The sequence below is a fragment of the Girardinichthys multiradiatus genome, chromosome 12 (assembly GCF_021462225.1).
Source record: "Girardinichthys multiradiatus isolate DD_20200921_A chromosome 12, DD_fGirMul_XY1, whole genome shotgun sequence".
In the NCBI taxonomy this organism is placed as follows: domain Eukaryota; kingdom Metazoa; phylum Chordata; class Actinopteri; order Cyprinodontiformes; family Goodeidae; genus Girardinichthys; species Girardinichthys multiradiatus.
Window position 1 is genome coordinate 48826608 of NC_061805.1, and position 19953 is coordinate 48846560.

The following is a 19953-nucleotide window of genomic DNA, read 5'->3' on the forward strand; positions in this document are numbered from 1 at the left end:
CTTGTTTCGAATGTATTTATTTTTTTTTGACAGTATTAAAACATGCATTTTAGGGTCATTTCGTGATTTAAACCCAATCTTTGTATGCATGCATAGATGCATGCAAAGTTGCCTGTTGTGTGTCTGTAATACACTGGCAAACCGTCCAGGGTGTGCCCAGCTTATTGCTCAATGACTGCTAGGATACGCTACAACCTTCCTTCCACTTCCATAAATAGGATTATGCAAATATAGAAATGGATGGTATGTCACAAAGTCAGAATTTGTTCCTAACCTGTTGCATCTGTAAAAACAGCGGTTACTGCCATATTATAAAAGGGGCCACAGACCTTAACAAGTGTCTATTTGGTGTTTCTTGTGTGGATCCAAAATGACACCAAAATAAATGAATGACAAAGCAAGATGCCTGAGCACCGTCATCTAACTCCATTGATGTAGAGAAGCTGCTAGATGACGCTAATTCCAGTTACCTGAATCCAGGACCCTGTTGTTTTGGTCACTATCCACATCCCATTATCACAGTTGAGGGTATTGTTAAACTAGTTCAATTAATTTAAATCTCAAGGTCATTTTGTTATGATAATGACTGTAAGAAGTTTATAACAGCAACAGTTTGGCTCATATTGTTCTCAAACATCTCTAAAATAGAAAGGTGGCATTCAATTTGCATCCCTCCACTGTGGCCTGTTCAGGGTTGCAGAAGGTCATCCCACCAGTTATTAGATGGCTGGTTCACCAAACTGGTTGGAGTGTAGAATCAGCTGGGAACTAGTTCTGGGACCAGTACTGGTTTAACACTGGAAGCACTTTGGTGGAAAACCTTAAATCTTGAGCGAAGCAGTGTACACCCTACGAGATATTACCACTCCAGGGCAGAAAGCATAAATTAATAAAAATGTTTTCTTTAAAAATGCTTATTTTGTTTTACTGATATTTAACTAATTTGGCCCCTTTTACCTTTATTTCAGTTATATTTTTTAAATGTATGTAAATTGGTTTTACTGACAGATGTCTATTTTGATCCCATCTGTTTTCATGTCCTGGTTTTGCCTCATTCTGCTCTTTGAATTTCCCTCCAGTTTGAAAAGTGCTAAATGAATGAAGCTGATTTTAAAAAGGGATTTTTCTCTATTAAATCTAGTTTTAATATTTTCATTTATGGTTCCTGGTAGCAACAGGCTTCCATAGAGCGCCCAGACAATGCTCATCTCTGACTGGGCTGCAGGAGTGACATAAGCAGTTTGGCTGAAGGAGAAACAGGCTGGAAAAAATGCAGTGCAGAGAGAAATAAACCTCAGGCTAGAGTGAAAGTAATGAATCGTCCTGTTCATGTTATCTTTCTGCTCGTTCTGATAAATCCAAACTCCCATCTGCATCCGTATCCAGAACAGATAACCTCTGAAGTTTGCTCTGGCACAAAGAGTTTAACCATCACCCCCAGTGGAACCAACAGTTTTTCACCAGATTCTGCCCAAGAGGAAGTGGTGTGACAGCCGCCTCACTGAATCACAGCCTCTATGAACAAAGGCAAGTATGTGGGACAATCCATCACAACATTTATCAATTTAACTTCTTACAGGCTGACTCATAAAACGTCACCAAAGTTCCTTACGATGTGTATAAGTTAGCTGCAAGGAGAGGCAGAAAAAGACTACAACTGTAGATAAGTGGGTACGATTATCATATGTAGGTCAGCGGTTATGGGGGAAGCACATGGCTAAGATAGGGATTACATAAGATATGAGGAGTGGAGTGTGGTCACATGACTGCATCAACCCCCATGTCTGGACACATCCTGTTTCTGCAGGGTGGGGTGGGGTGGAGGGAGATCTACCCTCTCAGAGGTGGTTATCTCTGAAGTGTATGTTGCCATCTGTTGGTCTACCTCTGCCACTTCATGTAGAAAACCTGAGCCAGTTAGGGCAAACATCTCACCTCCTAAAACCAAATGAAACAAGAGAACAACCACATTACCAAAAGCAAAGGTTGGTGTGGAGAAAGCTGACTGGCTTGCACAGAGTCCTGACCTCAACTTTCTTGAATGCCTTTGGGATGAATTAGAGCAGAGGGTGCAGTTCTGGTTTTCTCAGCCAACTATGACCACACTCCTAAACATTCTGGAAGATATTTACAGATTATTTAAAGTTGCTGGTAACGGTGGGTCCATCAACAAATTAGACTTTATAGATTAAGAATAGGATGTCAAAGTTCATGTACATGTAAAAGTAGAGAAGTTGTATATATCAGCTGTGCTTGTACAACCGTTTTTATCAATAAGTTGGAGCAAATGGAGAAATAAGAGATCTTTGACCATTCCTTTTTGCACAACCCCTGTAGATCCTCCTGGGTCATCTCTTCTGCTCACCCTACAGGTTTTCTGTAGGTTTTAGGTCTGGGGACTGAGAAGGTCATTGAGGAAGGCTGATTTTATGTCTGGTGAAGCATTTCTATATTGATTTTCCCCTATTTTTTGTCTCACCGTAGAACTTCATCTTAATATCCTTTATTATTTATTATCCTTATGGATCCAGGTAAGTCCGTGTAACTTTTAGTCAACACAGATTCCTCAAGATTTATACTGCAATACATGTTAAAAATTGAGACAATTATGTTCCAACTTAGTATCCGACCAGCGCTCATCCTAATGCAGTGATTCAAAGCTGCAACCTCCAAAAGTGAGTCCAGTTCATAACAAATCAGGAGCAACAGAACCAAAAGCTATTCATCCCGACCATCCCACATTGTTAAAATTCTGGGACTCATGATGTTGAACGAGATTTAATTTTTTCTGCTGCAGTAGTGCTGTATCCCTACACAGCTCTGACACCACAGTAACGCAACCACGCCATCTCATGCGGTGAAACACAAATCTGGGTTAAACATGTCTTTCCTGTCATAATGAAAGTTTGTAGATTTTTGCAGGAGGATAAGAGAAATATAGAGAACCACATGACAACAAATGAGTAGGAACTGACACACAATATAAAATAGATATATATGAAAAAAAAAAAAAACTCTTGACAACCCAAGTTCTGTTTCATCGTCTACAGCAGGAGATACGATTAAAACCTCTCAACAGAAATCCTGTCAAAAAAGTCCAATTATTAATACAATTACAGGTCATGGATGATAACGGGGATCTCACAGGAAATCTATAAACTCTTAATGAATTTTGCAACGTATGTAAAATAAAATAACACTTTTACTCTACGATTTCTGTCATTTCTTCTACATCTGATAAGTTCTACAGAATAAAAACAGCTAAGCTAGTTTTAGTTGGCAGTAGAAGCCAAAACAAAAGAACAATCTGGATTGTTGTCTACAGACTTCTCTTTAACAAAACATAAGTTAATACACAATTACGACGAAAAAATACAATTTACCATGTTGAGAACTCATAAAAAAAACCAAACAAATAGTTCAAGGCAAAACTAGAGTTCCAGCTCCCAGTTCTCAAAGTCTACAGCGTCTAGCTTCAGGAGCTTGTCCCAGTAATAGTCCATTACAGCGTCTGGAAGGAACTCCTCGCAGCTCATCAAATGGACAATCTTGATTTTTCGTAACAGCTGATATGGGTTTTCTGGTTCTGTAGAGAATCAAAAAGATAAAACTGTTAAGTATTAGATTACCAGACAACCATTAGCATACAGTTAGCTCCAGCAAATATCTCAAACCTCACATCTGTCCTTGGATTTTAAGGAATGGTTGAAGTGGAATTAGACTCTAACTGGTTTAAACTGGCCTGCGTTGAATCGGACTTTATTTGGAACGATTAAAGTGTTGATTTATTTTAACTGGATTTAATAAGGCTGTCTTTATCTAGATCAATTAGGTTCATAATTAAACAGACCTAAACTCAATTTAACTGGACACAAATTTAAACGTTCTTCACTGTAAACTGTTTTGAATCAGTTAAACGGAGGTGGACTGTATCATTTCATGTCCGTTATTTGTAGACTTTATGTTTAAACCTTTCACTTAAAACACACTGAATTTGAAAGTACATTTTAGTTATTAAAACACTAAAAGAAAGCTCTTTAATACACAGATGTTGGTTATTCCTTATTTTAATCTTTTTCAGTTCGGCAGAAAAACATCCATTCCAAACAGGGAATCTTTTATCTGCTGGCTCTTTCTGTGTTTGGACACACCTGGACTCAGCTCCTGTTGAGCAGAACCATCTTTGTTGTATCGAACATCGTCCTGAAGTTGGATCTCAAAGGGATTTTGATTGTCCTCCAAGTAGTTTGACAAAGGTTTGTTTCTGAAAGTCACCTGGATGAGAGTGGAAGGAAAATATATCTTACCTGGCGAACATAACCAAAAAAACACAACTACAAACAAATTAAAAAGGAAATATTATGCTTTTACATCCTTTCTTTGCACCCTTAAATCAACCAGTTGTGGTCTATATAAAGTGGAACTGCAACGCTTTGGTCTGAACTCCTTGTTCTTGTAGCTCCACAGGCGTGAGGTACTTCACACTTTGACCCCCTCCAGGTCAAAGAGCACTGCACTTTCACCTGTTCGGTCATTATTATAGTTTGATAACAATTATCTAGCGCTGCAGAAACAAGACACAAATGGCAAACACATTGCTAAACTGTTTATGTAATAATAATAATACTGAAAACACGCAGTACAGTTCTGTCCTCTAGGAGTTAAATGCAGCACACATCGCTTACATCAGCAGAAGACACGATGCTACTGCTATCAGACCGATGGCCAGGACATCATATCAACACATTATAAATTTATGTCTAAAATAAAGTTTGTTATCATTTTAGCATTATTTAGCTTACTGCTTTGCTGTGACGACCCTAAACATGCACCCATAAACCCAACGCCATGGTTCAAATCAAACTGTATGCATGCACCAGAATGGTCTATTTAAAGTCCAGACCTTTACCTAATTGAGAATCTGTGACAAGACTTGAAAACTGATGTTCACAGACGCTCTCTGTCTAATCGAGGGTGGCAGAATGTAACTGCATTTTAATTTGGTAAACTATCCATCTTTTTCCTTCCACTTAACAACTATGCACTGTTTGTTGGTCTATCATAAAAGATCCCGATCAAATATACAGAAGGTTGTGGCTACAACGAGAAAATGTGAAAAAGCTCAAAAGCTATATCAATACTTTTTCCATTGCAGAACAGGAATCTATGGCACTGACTACAATCCATTGCACTCCAAGCAGTTCTGTGCTGCATCGTTTCTGGGAACCACAATGAGAAGGAGGTAGAAAGCAAGACACAGGTCCGCAGGAAATCCTGTGAAGCAGCAACTTTAAAAAGGTCACATATCATCTTATCTGCTGATGTTTCAGATAGTGTATCGATGGAAAACATCTGCAGCCTGTCTGTCCTGGACCCTGCAAACATCTGTATTCCTCTGAACATGTCTGGACTGCGGTGCAAGTGAAGGAAAAGTTTCCTTTTCGTTTTTTAACCGACTTTGTAAAGTAATCTCAATCTGTGTACATCTGTATTTTTACATCCAAGTGGCAAAAATAGTGAAGAACCTGTGAGTAGGATGAGTCACAAGGTCGATAAAAGTGGAGTTTTTCAATTGCATGTAACAGCTGAACTTCATCTTGTTTTCACTCTGTGTTCAGAAAGGAAACCTCACACAGCTCTTTAGACCAAACCCGTTAAAAAAGGCCCTCTGCAGGTTATGGAGCAGTTATAACGACTTCTGTCTATTCTACGGTTTGCTTCTGCAGCTTCATATACGCTCTGTTGCTGCCTAACAGTCGGCCCGATGGTCGGTGTGTATGGAAGCAAATCGTTACCATATTTCAAATGAAAAAGCATTTCAGAAATGCTTTTTCATTTGAAATATGGTAACGATTTGCTTCCATAGGTGTGGCTCCATCATTCACAGTAAAAAGTTTTAATTTCGGCTGACCAGGATGTCACGATTACAGCAGAGAGATAGAAACGTGTGCGATTAAAACGCGAGGGAAAAAGATCACTAAAAGCGGATAACAGACACGATACACAGACTAAAAGAGGAGCTTCTCATCAGAGGAATGAGTCTAACTTAACAGAGGGAATGTAAGAGCTCATAGGATCTATAAACCCTACATGGTTTATACTGAAGCATTAGCCAGAACAGTATTAAATGTTTAAACAGACACAGAGATCTTCACTGTTTACCTTGAAAAACTAATTCATGCGTTCATCTTTAGTAGAATTGATTACTGCAACGGTGTCTTCACAGATCTGCCTAAAAAGTGGATCAGACAGCTGCAGTTGATCCAGAACGCTGCTGCCCGCGTCCTCATTAGAACTAAGAAAGTGGACCACATCGGCCCGGTTCTAAAGTCCCTACACTGGCTTCCTGTAGCTCAGAGAATAGAGTTTAAAATACTTCTGTTAGTCTATAAATCACTGAATGGCTTAGCACTAAAATACATTACAAACTTGTTGTCAGTGGATCAACCACCCAGACCTCTCAGGTCTTATGGCTCAAATCTACTCTGCAGAACCAGAACCAGAACCAAACATGGAGAAGCAGCTTTTAGTTCTTATGCTCCACTAATCAGGAATAAACTCCCAGAAAACTGGAAAAGCGTCGAAACGCTAAGTTGCTTTAAATCAAGATTAAAAACGTATTTGTTTAGAGTGGCCTTTGACTGGGCCATCTAAATATTATTCAGTTTTCAGTCCAACTTTACTTTCATTTTCTTATCAATCATTTTCTTAATAGTTTTTGATTTCATTTTTTGATTATCTTTTTAATTATTCATGTTTTATTCTCTTTAATTATTTAATTACCTTTATGCCAATGTAATGTACTTTTCCTATTATGTCTATTTTTCCATGTACAGCACTTTGAATAGTCCTGCTACTGAAATGTGCTATAAATAAACTTACCTTGCATTTGACATTAACCTTGTCTAAATGACTTTATCTTTAAATGCCATTTTCACCTTAAACTTATATTCTTCCAAGGTTTCTTCTTTCCTCAAAATTAGCTCTTAAATGAAAATGAAGATAATCAAGTTTTGCTGTTTGGTAATCCAGTTTGAATCATCCATATCCATACCCTGATGCATCTCCCATCCCTCCTGAATATCTTATCAGGGCAAAGATGAGACATTATCATTATTCACAAATGTTAAGAAACTAACCAGAAGCAAAGACTAAGAAAGAAAGAGTTTTAATATTCACTTAAATTTTCTCTATACGCATGAAAAACTCAAATGCTCTCAGAATCAGGACTATTTTTAATACAGTGAAACATGAACCCAAACCCTAAGGTGGTATTTCAGCGATAAGATTAGGACCAACCTTATCCAGTGCATATGTCGAGCTGACAGGGATATTGTTACCAAGGATGGACTCCTTGGTAGATGAAATGTTAGCCTTTGCTTTAATGTAAGCTTCTTCCAACTCCATTTGTTTCTGGAGGAGTTTTACCAGATATCTCTGACGTGAAGCCAGGGAGAGGAACTGATCTCTCAGCACTTGGCGAAGGTGTTCAGGCACAATCCTGGAGTTAAGAATAGACCATCCTGTTATTAAAAGGAATAAATGTGCAAGTAGAACAGTATAACTACAAATGTGCATCTAGAAATGAGATTGTAAAAAATGTTCATTTAAGACTAAGTAGGGGTTAATTGATTACCATTCTGACTTAAGGGAGGACATCATGATGTGTTCTCCAGCCTAGAGCATTGTGGACTGAGGTGGAAACCCATCACAAAAACAAGATATTTTGGCATCACTGGCTTTCCATCCTAGCTGCCTAGAGGCAGGTGTGTCTCCATCTGGAGCTTACAATTAAAATCAAATCACTTCATGGGTACCTGCGCTTCGAAATGTTAGGAAAAATGCCCTAACATTGTTAACGTACGGACTTATGCTTCACGACACAGCTCTTCTTGGGTGCTGCAACACACAGAAGAATTGCACGTTCTCAAACATTGTGGACACCTCTGACGGCTCTGGAAGCCGGCACCTCTACTGTCTGCTGCTTCGCATGCCAGGTACCAGAGAAGGGAAACAACACAGGAGAAAGAGGAAGCACCACATTGAGAAATATACTAGAACAGCAGAGCTTGGGATGCCAGAGGAGCGATCGCACACCTGCTAACAACATCCAAGACATTCAGAAACGATCTGTAGCAGCGTTTGTTTTTAGAGATTCTACTGTATTTTGTGCATTAAAAAAGGTAAAGAATAATAAATGTGGTTCGGATAAATAAGCCTGCCACTGTGTTCGGCCATATTTCTTTACAGTGCTTCCACAGAGCAGAGCACCCCCCCTTATCTGGACATGCAAACAACAGAAAACGTTTGGGTGCAACTGAGATAACGTTCTTTAATGCTACGGCGGTCATATGGCTCTCTGCCACCACGGTCCCCCATCTAAAACCACGTCTGGGTTCATCCCAGGTGCCTCAGAGCCCAGACAAGTGAAGCCACTTCCTGACAAGGTTAACATAGCGCTCCTTTTTTATTTGCAGAGCGAGATTTGAAGTGGTGGCATGTGTGGAGTCTGGATCCATATCTGCGGAGCTTGACAAATGTTTTCCCTTGTGCATCTGGTTCTATGAACTATAGATTAATGATGGTGCTTGACGGGAAAGTTGGAATGGAGGCTCCAACCGCACTTTCGATTCTGGAGGAACAGTGTTGCTTTTATCCGGGTTGCGGAACAGTAACTGGATCTTAACCCTGAATAATAGCAGTGAGGCCTTGATTCTGTAATCTCCATGTGAGTTCTTGATCTGGAAGAAGCTTACAACTCCCCAAACAAGCCATTATGTTGAGGGTACTGAAGGAACACGGAGGTACTATCTGTTCTTTACTTCACCAAACCAGGAGTTTCTACATTCTTGCAGAGGTCAGTAGAGCACACAAAATGGAAGTAGACCCCAGTGGCAGCTGGACCTAGCTGTAAAGATTAAAAAGTATCATTTCTGGCATGAGGGGGAGAGGGATGCCTTGGTTTCACTCTGCAGCTCAACCTTGGATGAGCAGAAGACAAGGCATTATTGGATGGATAAATGTTTCATGATGGATCACACTCTGAGTGATCAGAGATCACCTCCGTGCAGCTTTGGCTTGTTTCATGCCATGGCTGTCCTAAATGCAACTGTAAAACTTCTACAATGTTTTTCTAAATTTACCATTGAAATATAACAATCATCTGCTCGCATCACTTATTTTAAATATCTTTACCTTATTATTGTCCCTTAATATTCCCATTTCAACTGTTTTCCTGGACTGATTAACATGACGGCAGCACTAGATGCAAGTTAAATTATATGGAGCTGAAATGGAAAATAAACATTTCCATTTTTGATTTTACACATTTGTAAATATTTTAATTGTTTTGAATTGCCCACCCAGTCTGAAAATGCTTTAGCTAAATCAATGATGTTCCTGAACTGACCTGAACTTGTGGGTTAGCCTGTTCTTCTCTAAACGCTGCTTGGTGAGCACGTCCGTCAGCACACTTTGGATCTCTAGAAAGGCTGCTTTGTGTCTGTCTGAAAAACAGGACGACTGCAGTTAAATGAGAACGTGTCTGTTGGAGGTGATTAATGTGCAATAATATTTGTATAACTGCCAGTCGAATCGCTGCTGTGACGTCGTGATGTCTGAAGCATCTCTACACTCAGGTCTCACCTACATCATTGAGATCTATCAGATGCCAGGTTGAAATTTCTGCTTGTTTCTTCCCAACATCCTCCAGAACCGCTGACACGGCCTCTGGACTCTGAACTGTAAAGGACTGAATAAAATCAAACAGATGATTTCAGTGAAATGATGTAGCATTTATCTAAGAATGACGCCACCAGCAGATTCTAACAGTACAAACAATGCTAAATTTAAATAATTACACCTCATTTAATCCAGCTTCAGCTCAGAAGAATTAAAGGTCATCATATTATGGAGACCGCCTCTATAAAACATTGATATGGAACAAAAATGTGCAATGACCCAAGGAAAAATGTTCCAAATTTAACAAGTTTATATGAAAATGTAAAAAAAAAAAAAAAACAGTGACATAAAGATACCCTCAAGTCCCAATTTATACAGTTTATCTGCAAAAACAGTTGATTTAGGGTTTACAGATTTCTGGCTTTTTGTCACATTTGCATGTTTCAGACAATCTTTTTATCAGATAAAAGTAACTCAAGTAAATACAAAAATCAGTTTTGAAATGTTGATTTGTTAGGAGCAAAAATGATCCAAACCAACGTGGCTCTTTGTAAAACGTAGTTGCACCTTGAAATGATTGTTTGCTTGCTCCACCATTGGTGGAGAGAAATCGGCATCAACCATTTGCAATAATGAGTCATTTGCATTGTGGTGGAGGAATTTTGGTCCACTCTTCTTTGCAGAATTGTTTTAATTCAGCCACGTAGAAGGGTTTTCCAGCATGAACGACCTGTTTATAGTCATGTCACAGCATCTCAGCGGGATTTAAATCTCGACTAGGACAGTCTAAAACCCTTATTTAAGGTTTTCTGAGGGCACTCAGAGGTGGACTTGTTGGTGTGTTTTGGATCATTGTCCTGATGCGTAACCTGAGTGCATCTGAGGTCACTAACCGATGGCCAGACAGGACTTTCTGGTAGAGAGCAAAATTCATGGTTCCATCAATTATGGCCAAGTCATGAAGGTCCTGCCAACACACCACCACCACCACGTTTGACTGTAGGTGTGATGTTCACTTGCTGAAATGCTGTTAACCAGATGCAACAAGGCAAATGCCTTCTGAAACATTTCATTTTTATCTTGTTAGTCCACAGAATATGTTCCTCAAGTCTTCAGGATCATCAAGATGTTTTTTAACAAATGTAAGACGGGCCTTTGTGTTGTTTTTGTTCTGCAGTGGTTTTGGCCTTGGACTCGCCCATCGTTGCCATTCTTGCCCAGTCTCATCATCAATCTCAACTGAGACAACTGAGGTCTGCACTGTTTAGATGTTCGGGCTCTTTTTTGATGTCCTTGATGAGTTGTCTACCCCCCCCCTCTTGGAGTAATGTTGATAGGCTGGTCAATCCTGGAAAGATTCTCCACGTTTTCTCCATCTATGGATAATGGCTCTCACTCCTCTGGAGTCCCGACACCTCTGAAATGGCTTTGTAACCCTTTCCAAACCACCAGAATTTGTTTCTGAAGATTCCATGAATTTCTTTAGATCAGAGCTTGATGTGTTACTTCATGTTGTCAGATGGGTTCTATGCAAGTTATTTTTGGATTATGCAGATCGGGCAGTAATTAAGTGACTAGTGAAACTGGGCCAAATAAAAATCAGTTAATTACAGTTCATTTAAGACAGATCATTTCTGTTCACAAAGGCTTTAGGTTGGCTTGTAAAACTTGTTCCCTAATAGAGTCATCAATTGCTTTGTGTATTTACTCAGGTTTTCTTTTTCTGATCATTTTTTTGATGATTTGAAATATTAAAGTGTGAAAAAAAAAACGTTAAATCTGTATTTCTGTAATTTAGAGATTAAAAAAATGAGCACAAAAACAACTGAAAAGGAAAAGGTGTAAAAACCATATAGTTATTTAACATGCAAAGATGTCTCACGTTATTTCTGATGCCGTCCTCTCTCAGCTGAACATCAGTAGGTTCTCCACCTGCACCACCCTCAGATCCTTCCAAATAAATCTAAATTACTATGGACTTTTAAACCTTCACCAGATATTTCAATAAATCTCTTTCTGGAGTTGCTCACCTGGCTCTGCACATTGTGCTGCCCCTTTGGAAGACTCCCCCTGGCCTACAGAAGATGCCTGGAAAGTCATGAGCAGCTCTCTCACATTCCTGTCCGTGGCCATGTCCAATGCTCTAACTCCACCGACATTCTGGTCTGTAGGGTTTGATCCATTCTCAAGGAGGATCCTCACAACCTACACAACAGATAAACACTTCAAACATCCTGTTAGAAATTAGAGAGGCTCTTCTCCAAGTGAAGCTGTCATTAATTAGATCAAATTCAGGTGATATTTACAGAACTGTGCATGTTTGACTTAAAGAGAAACACTGGAAGTGGTTTAAACTCAGTGTGGCGCCATCTAGCTCAGCTGCCAGGGACTGCAGGTGTTCCTCCCCATCTAAAGATGTCCAAAAACAACATAAATGATAATATTTTATGGTTCTAAAGGCTTCCTTTTTGATTTTAGATTTTCACCTTAAAAAATCACTAACTGTTGAGCTTCACTCATATTAAGTATTGATATCATTATTCCATATTGTGTTTCTGATAATAAGCATCCTGAGATAAAAATGCTGAGTCCCATGCATATGAAATCCACCTATTTAGTTATGATAATTTCCCTGAGCACGAAGCCTCGTCTATCAATTACGATACATCAAGATGTCAAGGCAAAGTTACAAATAATAACATCTAGATTTTCTGACAATTTTCTCTTTTATCAGGCAAAAAAGGGAAAATCTTGGTCTCGACACAAACTTGTGACCAGCTCAAAACATCTGAACTGGAAATGGGGTTTACTGAAATTCACAGTGAAACAAAACTAAATGTGCACACATTACTGTTAAATGCCACGTTTTCTGATGTGAAAACCAAATTGGACCAATAAAAATGAAGGTACAACCTTTTCCACTCTTAAACGTCCGGTGAAGGCTGAGAACAGATGAAAAAATGTGAAGAATGACTATGAAACAGGACTTGTTCACCTGCGATACTTCCAGGTTTGGTTTGAAGTCTGATTTCATTACACCCAACTGAATTATTACAGATGAGGAAAGAGAAACGTATTGCGGGGGCCTTGATAGACGTAGTAATTTTGAATCCAACAGAAAATGAAGAGATTACAAAATAATCACCATTTATAATCCACAGCATGTGTACCTAACCTTTATCTGGTTTTTATTTTTAATAAACTCAAAAAAAGTGAATCAATGAACATGCTGATTGGTGATGTGTTTACAGACCTAAACAAATTTGATTCAGTAAACAATAAGTAGATTAAGAAAAAACACAATTTTTCTTCCTGTCACAATGATGCTGTACTTGCATCCGGTGTTGCCAGATCTCAGGATAAAAACAAGCAACCAGGATAAAAACAAGCCCAACAGGCAACCGACCACACTGTGTAAAACTCAGGCCGCTTGTAAACAGTAGAAATCTATACAGTAATTATGGCAAAAGTGTGCTAAACAATTCTTTGAATAACTTATAGATTTAAACCGATCAAAAGAAAAGTGCGTTTTGCATACGTAACAGGACGTAACACAGTCAACTAAAAACTTTCTTTAAACTTCATTTAAAAAGACATATTTTATATTTTTACCATATTTTCCCCACAACTCATTTCACAGCGTCTCATTACTCGTTTCCCTGTCACCGTGGGCTCTGCCGAGTCAACTCGAGCGGGCACGATAACCAGGAAACGGTGGCGTGGAACGGACAAACTACCCACCACTCGTAGGTGGTACATTGTGGGGAGCTGGGAGATCATCAAGAGGTTTCACTTGGAAAGAAAGCCAAGCCCAAATAAGCAAATTCACGTTCGAAACAAGCCCAAAAATCAGCAACCTGCGTCTCACAAGATTTGCATGCGACTTTAAAGAAAAACAAGCCCAAAGTGGCACATAATAAGCGGACTTGGCAACAGTGCTTGCACCACCCTTTGTTGAGGTTTGTGGTTGTGATGTGACAACGTGTGGAGAAGATCAACAGGTATAATAAAACTAATTTTAATTTTGTACTTGCACTAATTATATAATGAAAAGGTAGCTGTTGATTTTTAGATGCTCTTTCATAAAGTGAAGTTAGCAGTGAATAAATCCTACCTCGTTGGACATATCCTGAGAATAAAGTTAGAATATATTCAGTTTTTTTCAATATTCCACGTTTAGGGCACTTTTCAGAGTCCAAATAGTATGTTTTTGTTTCATGCCTCCTGTGCATTATGGACTCTCTTTTTAAATCCCAAAAGCCTCCATCACCTGATAGCGTTCAGCGTAAACGGCGTCATGCAGCGGTGTCACACCGTCACAGTTCCTGGCGTTAACATTAGCGCCGGCCCTCAGCAGCTCCTCCACCACAGACTCGTCTCCAACAGCAGAGGCCTCGTGCAGAGCCGTCCATCCTGACAAATCAAGTCAAGATTCACAGACAGATGGAGCAAATAGAAATGTTTGAGCTGTGACAAACCTGCATAATCCTCCATGTTGACGTCGATTCCAGCCTGAAGGAGCATCTTGACTTGAGCCAGATCATTTTTCTGACATGCTTTGTGAAGAAGAGTCTCTCCTTTGTAGTTTCTCTTGTGAAGCAGTTTTTCTGTTGGACAGAACAGATGAAAATATCCAAGCCAAGCCAGGTAAACATGGAGCTTTACGGTTTTAGCAGCTCACTTGATCGTGACGAAGACGCAGCACAGCCTGCAGCAGACTTTTTGCCTTTGTTGGTCTTCGCCTTGTGTTTTTTATGCTGATTCAGCTCCGGCTTATCTTTAATCTCTTTGTTTGCAGCTTGTGAACCTGAAGTAGTTACAGCCATGTCCTCAGCAGCTGCTCTGCTCTGGAAAGCAGGAAGATCCTGCAGCAAACTCACTGAGTCCTGGTCTGAAAGTATCTCTTCCTCCATCTCAGGCTCAGTAATCTCCAGTCTTACTGAAACCAGAAATATACACACAGAAGTCACTTTCTGCAATAACAATTTCCCAAAGCTTCCTTAAAGATCTCATGTATTTCAAAACGTTTTTCATCACACAAAGTGAAATATTTCAACCCTCCATTTCATGTAATTTTAATGATTATGGCTGACAGATAATGAAAACCTAAAACTCAGTGATAATAATAAACAGTGACTGTCATGGTTTTACACCCTACTCAGCTAATTCACTCAAAACCACAAAAGTTTCCTGAGTCTCTAAATGGGCTCTCAGTCTGGGTCAGTAGGAGACACAATCAGATGTCCAGAAGACACTTTCCACAAGGGGAAGCTTGTTGTTCACAGATGCTGTATCCAAGCATAGTCAAAGAAAGTTGAGTGAAAGGAAAAAAGGTAATAGGAAAAAGCATTCAACAGGGATAACCACAGCCTTGAGGGGATTGTGCAGTAAAGTCCATTCAAGAATGTAGGGAAGCTTCACAAGGAGTGGACTGAGGCTGGTGTCAGAGCATCAAGAGCCGCTGCCAACAGATGAGTCCTGTACATGGGCTACAAGTATCTTACCTGGGCTGAGGAGAAACAGAACTGGACTGTTGCTCAGTGGTCCAAGGTCCTCTTTTCAGATTAAAGTTAGGAAATCAAGATCCCAGAGTCTGGAGGAAGAGGGGAGAAGCCCAGAATCCACGATGCTTGAGGTGCAGTGTGAAATATGCGCAGTCTGTGATGGTTTGGGGTGCCATGTCATCTGCTAGTGTTTGTCCAATGGGTTTTCTGAGCTCCACAGTCAATCAGTTGTCTAACGGGAGATTTGAGAGGACCCCTTGCTTCCTTCTGCTGTCAAGCTGTATGGAGATGTGGATGTTAATCTCCAGCAGGACTTGGTACCGGCCCACACTGCCAAAGGTACTAAAAGCTAATTCATGCAAAAGGAGCCCAGACCAATTTTGGGTTTTTATTCTCTGTAAGCCATAATCATCAATATTACAAGAAATAAAGGCTTGAAATATTTAACTCTGAGTGGAAATAATTTATATGAGTTTTACTTTCTGAAATTAGGGACAAAAAAATTGAATTTTTTTAAGATCTATCTGAATATCAAATTTATGCTAAGAGTAAATATTTTTTAACTTTTTTCCTTACAAATTCTGCAATTTTCTTGTCAGGCTGGATCTCATGTTCTGGGCCAAGTCCTCACTGATGGTGACCCGTTAGTGTCCTCCTAGAAATTAGAAATGATCCCAGTTTAGTTGCTTCAATTCAATTCAATTCAAAAATACTTTATTAATCCCAAAGGGAAATTAATTGTTGTTATAGCTCATATTATGAAGGTTTCCTCAAAGAGCCGTTGTAGATGCTGATGGCTGTGGGCAGGAAGGATCTCCTGTAGCGCTCCGTCTTACAGCAGATCTGAAGAAGCCTCTGACTGAAGACACTCTGTTGTTGTAGGACAGTCTCATGAAGAGGATGCTCAGGGTTCTCCATAATGTTCTTCATTTTATGAAGAATCCTTCTTTCCACAATGATCTTCAGAGGTTCTAGAGCAGTCCCCAGAACAGAACCAGCCTTCTTGATCAGCTTGTTGAGCTTATGTTCCTGTAGGGTTTCAGTGGGGCTAAGACTTGAGGAGTTTCCAGACCACAGTTCTGAAATGTCCCGTTTTGGGTCTTCAAGTCACTTAGTCACTTCAACCTTGTGACTCCATCATGCTGGAAAATTGACAGATCATCACCGGATTGTTCAAAATATTGCTCTTGGACATTTTAATCCCACATATTATTCATGGACGCCCCCTTGAGTGAGAAGCATCCCCATACATTTACTGGATCAAGACGCTTCACAGGTTTTCCTGGTAGTTCAAGGCTTTTCTTCTTCTCATGACCCAAACAATCAGGAGATGCCATCAGAGAAATAGCTTCACAGCAGGCTTCTGCAGACCATCCTGGTACGTCTGATTTAATTTCAGGCTGTGCTTGACATTTTTTCCCACACAAAAGTGGCTTCTTTTCTGCCTTTCTTGTCCAAAGTCTTCACATCCTCACCTCCTGCTGATGTTGAGCAAACTATCCACTGATGACAACATAACTCTCTAGCTGCCCCGGTAAATCTTCTGGTCCTGACTGTCAGTATCATCACACAAAATAATAAAGTAAAGTTCATTTAACCTGTAAAGCATTAAACCTGCCAAACCCCGTTGCTTTGCATTCATTCCTCTTATTTGATGATTCGCTGAGACTCAACAGAAGCAGATTTTCAGTCAGGTGTTGATAAGTTGAAGAACTGCCTCTGGTCTATAAATAATCCTCCCTCCTTTGAGGATCAGCTGGTTTTGCTTCCCAACAGCTCATGTTGAAGCTCTGAAGAGATGGGCTTTCAAGAGGAAAGGAATCCCAATATAAATGCAGACAACCTTCTTTGTACGAGCACGGTGATCTTTGCAAGACGAGGTCTAAAAATATTTTTCTTCCCACCCACTAGGTAGCAGCACCATCTAAGGAAACAAACAGCTACACTGAGAATATTAATATTATCTGTGAAAACCAGCTACATCAGTGGTTCTCAACCTGGGTCCTCAGGGCCCACTGTCCTTCGTGTTTTAGATGGATCTCTGCTCCAGCGCGCCTGATTCACATGACGCTTTTTACTCCTTCAGCAAGTCATCACTGCTCTACAGCATTTATTTTGGAATAATTTTAACTCTCTGAAAACTGATTTAAATGTAAATAATTACATTTAAATGGAATTGGTCACAGTCTGAAAAGTTGCCTGAATTCTCTGCACAATAACATGAGACTCAAACTTCATATGATATAAAAAACGTTTAAATTAAATAAATAAGCTGCAAAACTTGGCGAAGCTATCGAATTATTCTGCATGTTTGTCTAACATTTTCAGTTTTATTTTTAAACAAATAATTAAAATGTCCTGCTATCTATCTATCAGTTATATACCTTCATACATTCTGTTTAAACTACACACAAAGTAATTCCTCCAATTTGGGCATAATTGGGATCAGCAGTTGGGATGTACATGTTTGATGTGGAAGAGGCTGCCGTCAGTGCAACACATTAAAATCGTGTCATGACGACACTTTCGTTAGATATTATGGTGGCAATATCAGCTGCGATAAATCCAGTTTTTCCCTCATCTCTGTGATGTTTACAACAAGGTTTCCTCTGTATCTGCTGCCCTTTGCTTAGTGGGTTTACCAACTGCCAGATGCTCCTGTAACTGTCTGGAGGTCAAAAAAGGAAGAAACATTTCTACTCCATCCATCCATCCATCCATGTTCTATACCCGTTTGTTGTTCAAAACCACTGATGTGCAGAATGTACATGATTAAAGTGCTCAAACAGCAGCAGAAAAATATTCATGCCTGCTGACGCTCCAGGTATTTTCCGAATTTTATAACAAGGAACAACTGTTAGAGTTGCCTGACACAATGACTAACTTATTTAAGTCTGTTCATGAAGAACACCAAGAATACACGTCTGAAATATGGTGATAGCAATGTATCTTAGCAACAAGAACACCTAATCTTCTGATTATGGTCACCATCATGTTTTGGGTAAGAATTTGAGGCAGAAACAGTGATTTCCTCCTATTTAAAGTTCAGAAATCATCTCAGACTGTCTGCAGCCTAACGCCAAACATCCGCATTTTTTCAGTTTCTGTACTTGACTACTACATGACATTGAGAAGAACTGATGTATTGGAAACTGTAAATGGCAGCTTTACTATTCCTGACGTGAACTGAGCGACTCCTGCCACGGTAATTTTAGACAAGATTATTGAGTGAGTCTGAAGTCATCTGGGTATTCTCCATTTTAATTTTAATTTTTAGAATTTAACTAAATTTACTGAAAACAATGTAAGCCTCAGGTTTCAGGGCAGAATGCTTTCTGTTGCTGTTTTTAATAATGAAAATATTCAATTCTACAGCAACGAACTTGGCCAAAGGGACTATTCCAAGCCAAGCAGACCTTTATTCTAACCATCCCAAAAGATAATGCATCAAATAACCTCAAATAACATTTGCTGAAATATTAAAGGCAGTACATCAAAATATATATATATATAAATTACACCAACGTTTTCTATTTAGGATCCCAACTTTTTACATGTTTAATGGTATAAAATAAAAAATATAATCGATCTAATGAGTCGTGTAATAGCCCTTTAAGCCGAATCGGAAGCTGGTGGTCGGATGCTAACTTCATGCTAACTTCGGCTATTATGTGTTGTTAAATTTACGTTAATAGCTAAACGTAAGCACAAAACTCTAAAATGCTCATGTATATTTAGACAGTCGAAAGCTTTTTAGACAGAACTTACCAGTTAAAAGGTCGTAAACATTCTTAAAGCTCTGTTTCTTCGAAGTTATGTTCGACATTCACTTAATTTTTTACGGATAGTTAAAGAAACAATTATCTGAAAACTAAGCTGAGAATCAAAAAGAGGTAAGAAATAGAAATTGTACCACGTAAACGATTAAAATACGCTTTAATTCTGCTCCTTCTTCCCGTCAGAGGCCAATGGCGCGAGATATGATGCATTCAGTGGTCATCGGAAAACGGATCGTCAACAATAAATAATGGATATCCTATATTAAAATGGTGGATTTCTAACATCCTTAGTGGGGTGTCTGCGGATAAAATATGTTCTCTTTCCCCATAAACCTAGAGTCATCTTAGATCAATGAGTCAACTTTTAAATTCGCTCCATCGTTTTCGAAATGGAGCTGTCCACAATCTGGCTCTCTAATTTACGGCCATTTTGCAGGACTAAATGCTGTAAACACAGTGGTCAACACTGACCTCTATGATCTCCGTATCAGTTGATATATTTAAAAATAAAAAAAATACATTTTTTTATTAACATGAGTTCAACATTTATAATGTGAGAGACAAGTGAGCCACATGTACAAAGTAAATGCCCAAAGTTTGATAGTTATGTTAGCAGACCCCTAATTTAGTGCTACTAGTACTAATCTTTTTTAGTCATTTGTTTTTTGCCTCTGAGTTTGACGTCACATTTTTTCCAAACTGCAACTGCAAATGTATTGAAAAAAGTAATTGACCATTTTTCATGTGTTATCATAAACACAACAAACTGAACTTTGACCCTCCTTTTCTGACTGCTGTGTCAGTATTAATTGTAACACCATTCAGAAGTTTCCATAAATTATTTAAAATTAATATTAGAAATTCAATTCAACATGTTAAGGAGCGAAATCTGTAAAAATCAACTGTCCAAGCAGCCAGGCTGAGAGAAAGATGGTCAACTGTATTCATCCTAAAATAAATTTTTGACTTTTCCAATCTTTGTTCTTTCC

At 39.1% G+C, this 19953-nt stretch overlaps 1 protein-coding gene and 1 long non-coding RNA gene across 4 annotated transcripts in view; one reads left to right on the plus strand and one right to left on the minus strand.

Moving 5' to 3' along the window:
* Positions 1 to 19239, minus strand: LOC124878300 (ankyrin repeat domain-containing protein 31-like). Of its 3 annotated transcripts, XR_007040703.1 has the most exons (14): positions 18954 to 19228; positions 15762 to 15840; positions 14363 to 14620; positions 14160 to 14288; positions 13952 to 14094; positions 11712 to 11886; positions 11564 to 11631; positions 9646 to 9751; positions 9410 to 9506; positions 7300 to 7501; positions 4152 to 4275; positions 3384 to 3586; positions 2028 to 2117; positions 1 to 1938 (listed from the first exon to the last, which is right to left on the minus strand). XR_007040703.1 is itself a non-coding variant. In XM_047382185.1 (12 exons), the coding sequence occupies exons 3-12, from the start codon at positions 14592 to 14594 to the stop codon at positions 3432 to 3434; spliced, it is 1431 nt and encodes a 476-aa protein (XP_047238141.1). In that variant the 5' UTR covers positions 14595 to 14620; positions 15762 to 15840; positions 19099 to 19239; the 3' UTR covers positions 3308 to 3431. The 3 variants fall into 3 exon arrangements, 2 of the variants coding, with proteins under 2 accessions (XP_047238141.1, XP_047238140.1); XM_047382185.1 differs by lacking the exons at positions 1 to 1938; positions 2028 to 2117 and having other exon boundaries at positions 3308 to 3586; positions 19099 to 19239; XM_047382184.1 differs by lacking the exons at positions 1 to 1938; positions 2028 to 2117 and having other exon boundaries at positions 3308 to 3586; positions 18954 to 19227.
* LOC124878303 overlaps positions 18145 to 19953 on the plus strand; it is a 7473-nt gene continuing 5664 nt past the window's right edge. The window contains exons 1-2 of the long non-coding RNA XR_007040704.1: positions 18145 to 18186; positions 18287 to 18390. This is a non-coding gene — a long non-coding RNA (uncharacterized LOC124878303). The remainder of the gene's footprint in view (positions 18187 to 18286; positions 18391 to 19953) is intronic.